Source organism: Macrobrachium nipponense, chromosome 41 (assembly GCF_015104395.2).
Source record: "Macrobrachium nipponense isolate FS-2020 chromosome 41, ASM1510439v2, whole genome shotgun sequence".
NCBI classification, from domain to species: domain Eukaryota; kingdom Metazoa; phylum Arthropoda; class Malacostraca; order Decapoda; family Palaemonidae; genus Macrobrachium; species Macrobrachium nipponense.
In genome coordinates this window covers 21,374,486-21,386,920 of record NC_061102.1, presented here as the reverse complement: position 1 = coordinate 21,386,920, position 12,435 = coordinate 21,374,486, and the positions used below count along the sequence as shown (strand labels likewise).

Sequence of the window (12,435 nt, the reverse complement as noted above, 5' to 3'; positions counted from 1 at the left end):
ATTTTGGAATCAACAAATGGTTTGGAGTTAGTGGCTCAAGGTCATCTACGCTGTCACTTACTGTGGTAAACGGTCTTGAATTGACGATGCTCTCAACCTCACAAAGCAGAGTCCGTAAACTTTCATCATTTAGCCTTTCACCAAATTCCTTCACCAGTGCAGACAACACTTTTCTAACTATTCTGATTTGGCGCTCCCAACAACCACCCATGTGGCTTGCTGCTGGTGGATTGAATTTCCATTCAATATGATGATGCGACAAACACTTCTCAATCTTCTTTTCCTCCATCTCATCAAGAGCTGCCTTAAGTTCTCTCTCAGCCCCATGGAAGTTGGTTCCATTATCACATCTGATAACCTTGGGATGACCTCTTCGAGAAACAAATCTTCGCAAAGCATTTATGAAAGAGTCAGATTGTAAAGTGTTTGCAGTTTCAATATGAATTGACCTACTAACCAAGCAGGTAAATATCACACCATACCTCTTTACTCCTTTCTTCCTTCTTTGATGTAATAGGGTCCAAAGAGGTCAATACCAACGAAACTGAATGGTGGTGAAGGTTCCAATCTGTCTGCTGGAAGATCAGCCATCTTTTGACTCAAAGCTGGTTCTTTCAACTTCCTGCAAGTAACACAATGAAATAACACATTCCTGACAGTTACATTAGCATTGATGATCCAATACTTCTGCCTTAGATTTGAGAGAACATGGTTTCTACCTGAATGAGCTAATAATTCACGCTCATGTCGTATCAACAATGTAGTCACATGATGCTTCTTTGGTAACAGTATAGGATGTTTGGCAGACTGTGGAATGTCAGACCTTCTTATCCTACCTCCAACCTTCAATAAGCCATCCTCAGAATCAAGAAAGGGATCAAGCTTATATATTGGACATTGGATACAAGGTCTTCATTTACTGGAGCAGCTTTCAATACCAAGATGCTTCAAGTCAAGTGGTTTTGGTAATGTGACAGGTTCAAGTCTTGTATTATTCAGCGATGCAAGTACATTTGGTTATGGTGTTGCAGCATATCTTGTTCTTCACGATGGAAACCAAATTCAGTCAAATCTTGTCATGGGAAAATCAAGAGTATCTCCCAAAAAGGTGGTGACTATACCTAGGTTAGAACTTACAGCTGCAACTGTGTCTGTCAAGGTTGCTCAACACATCCTGAAGGAGTTGGAGTTTACTGTTGGCAAGGTAGTGTACTACACAGATTCAACAACAGTCCTTCACTATATTCATAGCAACACTAAAAGGTTACCTGTTTTTGTAGCCAACAGAGTCAGGGTTATAAGAGACTACTCCCAGCCTGAGCAATGGAGATATGTAAACTCCAGTGATAACCCTGCTGATGTGGCATCAAGAGGTATTAGTGTACATCAGTTTTTGCAGTATGACGAATAGTTTCATGGCCCATCATTTATTACATCTGATTATTTGCCTTCACAGGAGTATGTGTGTGCAGATTGTGTTGATGGTAAGAGTGAACTTGTGTCTGCGGTCACAATTTCTGAAGAACATCATGGGTTTACAAGATTGATTGAATATTACTCATCATGGTCAAGGTTACAAAAGGCAGTTTCTGTATTTCAACTACTAAAGTCAATCCTTAGTGGTAAAAGGAAAGGTTGTGTAACCACTGATGCTGAAAGGGCAATCATAATGTATGTTCAACTGAAGACAATTCCTTTGATAAAGCCTTCACTTCATCACCAAACACCTCCAGTTGAACATACATTATGATTGCCCTTTCAGCATCAGTGGTTACGCCTTTCAAAAGTATCCCTCAGGTGAGGTGGAACATATATCCTGCCTATGTGAACATTCGAGAGAGACTGAGAGTTTTGAGCGATGTGACTGGCTTATCAACAGCCAACCAGGAGTGTCGTAAGGGACTGGCCTATACATCAAATGCACGGTTGATGTGAATCTGCTATGTCTTACGTTGCTGGTTCCATCCCTCTTTGTGACCCATTGCCTTATGCTCCTTGTGGCAACTCAGGTTTGTATCGAGTTTAATTGTCCTGGTACGTGAACAAAACACGGTTCATTTACGTTCACCAGTTTTCTTTTATCCGAGAGTAAATTCAACATGAGTATATGAACTCATGTCTTCAGTAAGAATTATCAGGTGTGCGTCTGTTCGTGTTGGTGTGTATGTTGTAAAATGTTCGGCTTTATCTTTTTTTTATGAATGATTAGGCTTTTCTGTTTCGATTGGAAACCTCCAAAGAGAGAAAAAAAGCAGTTACTTCCTTATTCGTCATCTGACTCCTTAATCCTGTTACGAACTCTCTCTCTCTCTCTCTCTCTCTCTCTCTCTCTCTCTCTCCACTTACACATAAACGCCAACAAGCATGTACACATATTTGTAAGTGCATACTTACACATATTATGTAAATAATTACAGTCACAAACGCGCATGAACACATTTCGCATACAAATACACAAATGCAGACAAAGATATACAAACACACGCACACACATCCACAACCCGGACCAAACAAAGGCAATCACAGTCCGACTGCCAGCTAGTTTCGATCGTGATTGCCGACACGCGCTCCTATTAACAGAAAGCAGAGCTGATAGATCAAGCAATTCGCAGGCTCTCAAATAGCAATTAAAGCAAGCAAGCGCACAAGCAATGGTGATTAAATGTACATTACTTCACCAAAATTAATTTCACTGGGAACGGATGTTAACCCTTCCTGATTAATGCAAAAAAGGAATTCGGTTTATTTGGGATACATAGAAAAGATTTAAATCTACACTATATATACACACATATAGTCATTATACACACAAACACATATATTTATGTATATAGCATACATACACAAACAAACACACACTCATATATATACCCAAATATATAAAAATATATGGATAAAAAGCATATATATATATATAATATATATATATATATATATATATATATATATATATATATTTAAAACATTACAAGCACATGTTTTCTACTAATAGTCTTTGTGTTCTCGGGGCCTCATGACACCATAAAAAAAAAAATAAAAAAAGGTCCACAAAAATGCAACATTTATGTTGCAACCATGTATTTCGAATACTTCTGTATCTCTAATCACTGCAGAATTATTCGATATATACGTATGGTTGCAACGTATGTTGAGTATTTTTGTGGACCTTTTTTTATCTTCATAGCGCACTGTTAGATTAAAGTGAAAGATATTCATATAAATGTACGTATGTATGTATAATACACACACACACACATATATATATATATATATATATATATATATATATATATATATATATATATACTGCATAATTTGGTACACCCACTATCTGGAAACAAAATTATCAAAGCATATTCAAAGTCGTGGATAAAATTAATCATATATATATATATATATATTTATATATATATATATATATATACTATAATATATATATATATATATATCTATATAATTATATATATATATATATATATATATATATTATATATATTATCCTCGACTTTGAATATGCTCTGATAATTTTGTTCCAAATAGTGCGTCCACCAAATTATCAATATGTATATATACATATATACACATACATTATATCTATATATTATATTATTATATATATATAATATATATATAGATATATATCTATAGACACACGTATATACACACATGCATAGCTCGTGATACACCGTTATCAAAATCATTGAATTCTAAAGGCAAGGGCCAATTCCACAATGATTAACCATGTTGACCCAGTCAGTAAATTAGATAACTATTTAGTTCACTGCAGCGGGACACAGCCGAAGGCGGAAAATAATTTTAGATTAGAAACACCGACCAAAAACCTTGCTTTTGTCTTTTTTGGTGTTTTTGATATAAAACGGGGAGGGTGAAGTAAAAGTAATGATAAACAAGAATACATAGTATAAGAGATTAATATACATTAGACGTATAAAGTACAAACGTAATAACAAATCACAATAAGATATAAATTTGTCAGTGACGAAATAATGCTAAAAATAAACAAGAATACATCGAAAATAGAGATCTATATAAAACAAAACGTGTAAAAACGCAAACGTAAATCGCAGTAAGACGCAAATATACACCATGGATTCAATGCTATTGTGTCTCCAGAACAGTACATGGTAATTCTAAGCCCACATTCCGCGGTAAAGTAGACTATGGCAGTTGACGTTTTCCTACGTTATTTTACTTTCTGAACAAGAATTTAAAGTAATATTTATTCGGACGACTGTATTTAACCCCCAGGGGCCAGTACTAAACACGGCGAAATACATTGGACGCCCCAATCCCTAGTGGATGTCGTATTCGCGGTTACGTTTCTTGCAGGGTAATTCTAAAGGATAGTTCCGCATGGACTGCAAGGAACGTAACCGCGGATACGAACCGTGGATACGATATCCACTAGGGATTGGGGCGTCCAATGTATTTCGCCGTGTTTAGTACTGGCCCCTGGGGGTTAAATACAGTCGTCCGAATAAATATTACTTTAAATTCTTGTTCAGTAAGTAAAATAACGTAGGAAAACGTCAACTGCCATAGTCTACTTTACCGCGGAATGTGGGCTTAGAATTACCATGTACTGTTCTGGAGACAATAGCATTGAATCCATGGTGTATATTTGCGTCTTACTGCGATTTACGTTTGCGTTTTTTACACGTTTTGTTTTATATAGATCTCTATTTTCGATGTATTCTTGTTTATTTTTAGCATTATTTAAAGTATTATTTATTCGTCCGAATAAATATTACTTTAACTTCTTGTTCAGTAAGTAAAATAACGTAGGAAAACGTCAACTGCCATAGTCTACTTTACCGCGGAATGAGGGCTTGGAATTACCCAGTGCATCATCGATCACGAAGAGAAGCACCAAGCATTAAAGATGAGACAACATTTGTAAACAGGACGAAACGTGACCCGAGAGAATCGAGCCTCTACACACTGCACATGGCGAACGTAACTCAAGACTCAAAATAAAAGAAAACCTATGTTGTATATCATTTTAAAGAACCACTCTGGGCGAACACCGTATCTGATTTATGGTCTTGAGCGAAGAAATGGTTCACGGTGCGTTTTGTTGCAACGCTCTCTCACTCTCTCTCTCTGTTTGGTTGCAAACAAATCGCTAAACTCTTATACCCCGAGGCAAGATATCATCAACTTTATTGTTTGGCAAAGCTGCATCGTAATACGAAGCCAGGAGGAAAAGAAAGGGGATGATGATGATGATGATGATGATGATGATGAATAATGAAAACGCCGTTCGAGGGCGAGAAGACTGAGGGTGGGGAGGGAGGGAGGGGAGGGTGGCCAATGGAAGTCAATGAAAGGGAAGGGGAAGGGGGTATTTTGGAATAAGGGAAAGGGAAAGACTTGCGAGAGATTGATGAAAGGGAAAGGGAAATAGATGAAGCAGAAGGAAGAGAGTGATTAGATATAGAGGGAGAAAAAGATATATAGAAGGAAGAGATGAAGATGGAAGAGAGATAGAAGGAAGAGAGGGAGAAGAAAAAAATAGAGGGAGAAGGAAGAGAGGGAGAAGAAAAAAATAGAGGGAGAAGGAAGAGAGGGAGAAGAAAATGAGATAGAAGGAATAGAGGGAGAAGAAAATGAGATAGAAGGAAGAGAGGGAGAAGAAATAGAAAAAGAAGGAAGAGAAGGTGAAGAAAGGCAAGGAGAAGGAAGAGAGGGAGAAGAAAAAGAGATAGAAAGAAGAGAGGGAGAAGAAAAAGAGATAGCAAGAGGAGAGGGAGAAAGAAGTTAGATAAAATAAATAGAGGGAGAAGGAAGAGTGAGAAGAAATAAAGGGATGGTGAAGAGAGGGAGAAGGAAAAGAGACAGTAGGAAGAGAGGGAGAAGAAAGGGAAGGGGGAGGGTGACGTGACGTGACGGAGTAGGAAGATAGAAAAAAGGAAGAGAAGAAGAAGAAGAAATAAAAGGAGGAGGAAGAGAGGACGAAGGAAGAGAGGACGAAATAGAGGGGGGAGGAAGAGAGGAAGGAGGAAGATAGATAGAAGGAAGAGAGGAAGAAGAAATAGAGGGAGGAAGAGAGGAGGAAAAAATAGATGGAGGTAGAAGAGGAGAGGAAGAAGAAATAGAGGGAGGAGAAAGAAAGATAGAAGGAAGAATGGGAAAAGAAATAGAGGGAAGTGGAAGAGAGATTGAAGGCAGCGAGGGAAAAAATAAGAAAATCGAAGGAGGAAGGAAGAGCATTGAATTGGAAGGACGGAGGAGGAAAAAAATAGATGGAGGTAAAAGAGAGGAGGAAAAAATAGAGGAAGGAGGAAGAGGGGAAGAATAAATAAAGGGAGGAGGAAGAGATATAGAAGGAAGAGAGGTTGAAGAAAATAAATAGAAGGAAGGATGGCTAGAGGAGGAGAAGAGAGGAAGAAAAAATAGAAGAAAGGAGGCATAGGAGGAAGAATAAATAGTAGGAAGGAAGGAATAAAAAGAGGGAGGATAAGAGAGGAGAATAAAATTCTAGGAAGGAAAGAATAGAGGGAAAAGGAAAGAGAGAGAAGAATAAATATTAGGAAGGGAGGATAGGAAGGGATGAGGAAGAATAAAAGGAGAAGCAAATAAGGTGGAGGAAGGAATAGAAGGGATAGGAATAGAAGTAAGAATACATAGAGGAAGGAGAATAGGAGGGAGGAAGGAAGAGAGGTAGAATAAATATATGGAAGGAGGAAATAGAGGGGAAGAATAAATAAGGAAAAAGGAGGAAGGAAGAGGCAGAATAAATATAGGGAATGGTAATGGAAGGAGGAGGAAGATAGGAAGGAAAAATAGAAAGGGAAGGGGAATAAAGAAAATAAATAGAGGAAGGAGGAATAGAGGAAGAACAAATAAAGGGAGGAGGAATAGAGGGAGGGAAAAGAAAGGAAGAATAAATAGAGGGAGAAGAATAAAGGAAGAATAATAGAGGAGAGGCTAGTAGGACAATAAATAGGGAGAAATGGAAGAATAAGGAGGAAGGAAAAAATATAGGAAGAGGAATAGAGGGAGGAAGTAATAGGGAAGGGAAGAGGAATAAGAGTGATGAATAAAGGAAGGAGGAAGGAAGAGAGGAAGAATAAATAGAGGGAGGAGGAATAGAGGAGGAAGGAAGAGAGGAGAATAAATAATAGGAAGGTGGTAAGGAATAGGTGGGGAAAAGGAATAGGGAGGAAGGAAAATAAATAGAGGTAAGGAATGGAAATAGAGGAAGGAATAAATAGGAATGGAGGGAGGAATAGAGAAGAATAAATAGAGGAAAAAGGAGGAATAAAGAGGGAGGAAGAAGATGAATGAATAGGAATTTAGGAGGAATGAGGAATAGGGAGGTGATAGGAAAGATATGAAGGAAAAATAAATAGATGAAGGGGGAATAGGATGATGAATAAATAAGGAAATGGAATTAAAGGGAGGAGGAATAAATGAAATAAATAGAAGGAAAAGGAAGAATAGAGGGTGATGAAGGAAAGAAAAGGGGAAGAATAAATAAGAAGGAAGGAATAAGGGGAAGGAGGAGGGAAGAAGATAAATATAGGTAAGGAGGATATGAGGAAGGAAATAAATTAGGAAGGAAGGAGGAATAGAGGGAGGAAGGAAGAGAGAGGAAGAATAAATAAAAGAAGGAAGGAATATCAGGGAAGGATTGAAGAGGAAGGAAGAAAAAATAGGGAGGAGCAAATAAGGAGGACGGAATAAATAGATAAGGGTAGGAAATAGGAAATAAATAGAGGTAGGAGGAAGAGAGAATGAATAACAAATAGGAAGGAAGGAGGAATAAAATAGGGAGGGTGAGAAGAAGGAAAGGAATAATAAAGGAAGGAGGAAGGAGGAGGATAAATAGGGGGAGTAAGGAAGATAGAGGGGAAGGAAGAATAAAGGAGAATAACAAAGGGAAGGAATATAGGAGGGAGGAGGAAGAGAGGAGGAATAAATAAGGGAGGGAGGAAGGAAGAGGAAGAATAAATAGAGGGTAGGAAGGAGGAATAAATGAGGAAGTAAGAATAGAGGGGGAGGAAGGAGGAATAGAGGAGGAGGAATGAGAAAGAATAAGAGAGGGAGGAGAAATTAGAGGGAGGGAAGAGAGGAAAATAAATATAGCAAGGAGGAATAGGGGAAGAATAAATAGAGGGAAAGGAAGGAAGAGAGAATGAATAAATATAGGAAAGGGATATAGGAATGGAAAGGAAGGAAGCATCGGAAGAATAAATAAAGGAAGGAAGGAATATGAGGGAGTAAGGGCAGGGAGGAAGGAAGAATAATAGGAAGGGAGGAGGAATAAAGGAGAATAACTATAAAGGAGGAATAGGAGGGAGGAGGAAAAGAGGAAGACTAAATAGGAAGGGAGGAGGAAGAGAGGATGATAAATAGAGGGGGAAGGCGGAATAGAGGGAGGAAGGAATGAAATGAATAATAAATAAAGGAAGGAGGAATAGAGTAGGGGAATAGAGGAAGAATAACTAGAGGGAAGGAAGGAATAAGAGGAAGAATAAATAGAGGAATGGGGAATAGGAAAGGGAGGAGGGTAAGGAAGAAGAAGGGAGAAGATAAATAAAGGAAAGAGGAATAGAAGGAAAAGAATAACTATAGGGAAGGAAGGAATAGAGGGAAGGGGAAATAAATTAGAGGAAGGAGGAAGAGAGTAAGAGAAATAAGGGAGGACGGAATAGGGGAGGATGAAAAGAGAGGAAGAATAAATATGAGGTAGGGAAGGATAGGAAGGAGAATAAATAGAGGAAGAAGGAATGAAAGTGAGAGGGAAAGGAAAGAAAGGAAGAATAAATAGGAGGAGGAGTAATAAAGAGGGAGGAGGAAGAGAGGAAGAAGAAATAGGAAAGGGAGGAAGAAGATAGGGAAGGGAATAAATAGGAGGAAAAGAAGGAAAAATAAAGAGGAAGAATAACAGGGATGAAGGAAGGAATAGAGGGAGGAGGAAAGAGAGGAGATAAATAGAGGAAGGAGGAATAAGAGGAATGAGGAAGGAGAGGAAGAATAAATAGGGGAGGGAAGGAAAATGAATAGGAGGCAAGAATAAATAAAGAAGGAAGGAAGGATATAGAGGGAGGAGGAAGAAAGGAATAATAAATAGGAGGAAGGAGAATAAGGGAAGGAAGGAGAGAGGAAGAATAAATAGAGGAAGGAGGAATAGAGGAAGGAGGAAGAGAGGAAGAATAAATATCGGGAGGAAGGAATAGGAGGACGACTAAATAGAGGAAGGAAGGAATGAAAGAGGAGGAGGATTGAAGGAAGGAATAATAGAAAGGACGGAGGAATAGGAAAGGATGGAAGAATAGAGGAAATAAATAGAGTGAGAGGAATATAAGGAGGAGGATAGAGGAAGAATAAATAGAGTGAAGGATGATAGAGGGCGGAGGAAGAGAGGAAGAATAAATAGGAAGGAAGGAAGTGAATAGATGGGGGAGGCAGGAAGAAAGAAGGAAGAAATAAATAGAGGGAGGAGGAAGGAGAGGTAGAATAAATAAGGAAGGGGAATAAAGAGGAGGAGGGAAAAAAGGGGAAAAAAAAAGGCGGAGGAAGAGAGGAAGAATATAGAGGAAGGAAGGAAGAAGGAAGAATAAATAGAGGGAGGAGGAATAGAGGAAGAATAAATAAAGGAAGGAAGGAGGAATAAAGGAGGAATCGGAGGAAGAATAATAGAAGGGAGGAGGAATAGAAGGGAGGATGAATAGATGGGATAATAAATAGGAGGAAGTATGAATAGAGGGAGGAGGAAAGAGAGGAAGAATAATAGAGGGCGGAGGAATAGAAGTGAAGTAGGAAGAAGGAAAATAAATAGAGGGAAGGAAGGAAGAGAGGAAGAATATAGAGGAAGGAGAGATAGAGGTGGAGGAATAGAGGAGGAGGAATAGAGGAAGAATAAATAGAGGGAGGAGGAATAGAGGGAGGAGGAATAGAGGAAGAATAAATAGAGGGAGGAGGAATAGAGGGAGGAGGAATTGATGGAGGTAAGGATAGATGAGACATAATAGAGGGAGGAAGATAGAGGAAGATAAAATAATAGGGAGGGAGGAAGAGGAGGAAGAATAAATAGAGGAAGGAGGAATAAGGGAGGAGGAAGGAGACAGAAAATAAATAGATGAAGGAGGATAGAAGAGGAGAATAGAGGGAGGAGGAATAGAGGAAGAATAAATAGAGGGAGGAGGAATAGAGGAAGAATAGAGGGGGGAGGAATAGAGGAAGAATAAATAGAGGGAGGAGGAATAGAGGGAGGAGGAATAGAGGAAGAATAAATAGAGGGAGGAGGAATAGAGGAAGAATAAATAGAGGGAGGAGGAAGAGAGGAGGAGGAAGAGAGGGAAAATAAATAGAGGAAAGAGGAATGGAGGGAGGCGAAAGAGAGGAATATAATATAGAAGAAAAATAAGGGAGGAGGAAGAGAGGAAGAAATAAATAGAGGAAGGAGGAATAGAGGGAGGAGGAAGAGAGGAAGAATAAATAGAGGAGGAGGAATAGAGGAAGAATAAATAGAGGAAGGAGGAATAGAGGGAGGAGGAAGAGAGGAAGAATAAATAGAGGAAGGAGGAATAGAGGGAGGAGGAAGAGAGGAAGAATAAATAGAGGGAGGAGGAATAGTGAGTATGAATAGAAGAAGAATAAATATAGGGAGAGGCTATTGAGTAGGAAGGAAGAAGAATAAATTAGGAGGAGGAATAGAGGAAGAAGAAATAGAGGAAGGAGGAATAGAGGGAGGAGGAAGAGGAAGAATAAATAGAGGGAGGAGGAATAGAGGAAGAATAAATAGCGGAGGATGAATACAGGAAAACTAATAGAGGAAGGAGGAATAGAGGAAAGACTGAATGAGGAAGGAGGAATAGAGGGAGGAGTAATAGAGGAAGATAATAGAGGGAGGATGACTAAGAGGAAGAAGTAAATAGAGGAGGAGGAATAGGGAGAATAAATAGAGGGAGGAGGAATAGAGGAAGGAGGAATAGAGGAAGAATAAATAGAGGAAGGCGGAATAGAGAGAGGAGGAATAGAGAAGAATAAATAGAGGAAGGAGGAAGAGAGGAAGAATAAATAGAGGAAGGAGGAATAGAGGGAGGAGGAAGAGAGGAAGAATAAATAGAGGGAGGAGGAAGAGAGGAAGAATAAATAGAGGAAGGAGGAATAGAGGGAGGAGGAATAGAGGGAGGAGGAAGAGAGGAAGAATAAATAGAGGAAGGAGGAATAGAGGGATGATGAAGAGAGGAAGATAAATAGAGGAGGAGGAAGAAGTAAGACTAAATAGATGAAGGAGGAATATAGGGAGGAGGAATTAGGGAGGAAGAGGAGAAGGAAGAATAATAGAATGAGGATAGGAAGGAAGAATAAATAGAATGAGGAGGAATAGAGAAGAATAATAGAGGATGAGGAATAAAGGAAGAATAGAGGAAGAATAATAGAGGAGGATGATAGAGGAGATGAAAGAGGGAGAGGAATATAGGAAGAATAATAGAGGAAAGGAAGAGAGAAGAATAAATAGAGGAAGGAGGAATAGAGGGAGGAGGAAGAGAGGAAGAATAAATAGAGGAAGGAGGAAGAGAGGAAGAATAAATAGAGGAAGGAGGAATAGAGGGAGGAGGAAGAGAGGAAGAATAAATAGAGGAAGAATAAATAGAGGAAGGAGGAATGGAGGGAGGAGTAAGAGGAAAAATAAATAGAGGAAGGATGAATAGAGGGAGGGGGAAGAGAAATAGGATGAAGAGAGAAGATAAATAGAGGAAGAAGGAAGAGGGAGGAGGAAGAGAGGAAGATAAATAGAGGGAGAGAACATAGGAAGGAGAATAGAGGGAGGAGGAATAGAGGAAGAATAAATAGAAGGGAGAAGAATAGAGGGAGGAGGAATAGAGGAAGAATAAATAGAGGGAGGAGGAATAGAGGGAGGAGGAATAGAGGAAGAATAAATAAAGGAAGGAGGATAGAGGGAGGAGGAAGAGAGGAAGAATAAATAGAGGAAGGAGGAATAGAGGGAGGAGGAAGAGAGGAAGAATAAATAGAGGAAGGAGGAATAGAGGGAGGAGGAAGAGAGGGAGGAGGAATAGAGGAAGAATAAATAAAGGAAGGAGGAATAGAGGGAGGAGGAAGAGAGGAAGAATAAATAGAGGAAGGAGGAAGAGAGGAAGAATAAATAGAGGAAGGAGGAAAGATGGAGGAGGAAGAGAGGAAGAATAAGAGAGGGACGGAGAAGAGAGGATGAGTAAATAGATTGAAGGAGAGAATATAGGAAAGGAAAGAGAAGATAAATAAAGAAAGGAGGAATAGAAGGGAGGAGGAAGAAGGCTGAAATAACTAGAGGGAAAGGAATGAGGAAGAATAAATAGAGGAAGGAGGAATAGAGGGAGGAGGAAGAGAGGAGAATAAATAAAGGACGGAGAAAGAGGAAGAATAAATAGGAGGAGTAGGGAATAGAGGAAGCATAAATAG

General features: G+C 39.0%; 1 protein-coding gene across 1 annotated transcript; it reads left to right on the top strand.

Annotated features, from left to right (window-relative positions):
• The first annotated feature begins 814 nt into the window (after positions 1-814).
• LOC135212795 (uncharacterized) lies at positions 815-1,411 on the top strand. The gene has a single exon (XM_064246567.1). The coding sequence runs from the start codon at positions 815-817 to the stop codon at positions 1,409-1,411; it is 597 nt and encodes a 198-aa protein (XP_064102637.1).
• Positions 1,412-12,435: the final 11,024 nt, after the last annotated feature.

What these genes read in the sequence shown, in the direction of transcription:
- LOC135212795 (XM_064246567.1), top strand. Translation starts at nt 815, where the DNA reads ATGTCAGACCTTCTTATCCTACCTCCAACCTTCAATAAGCCATCCTCA.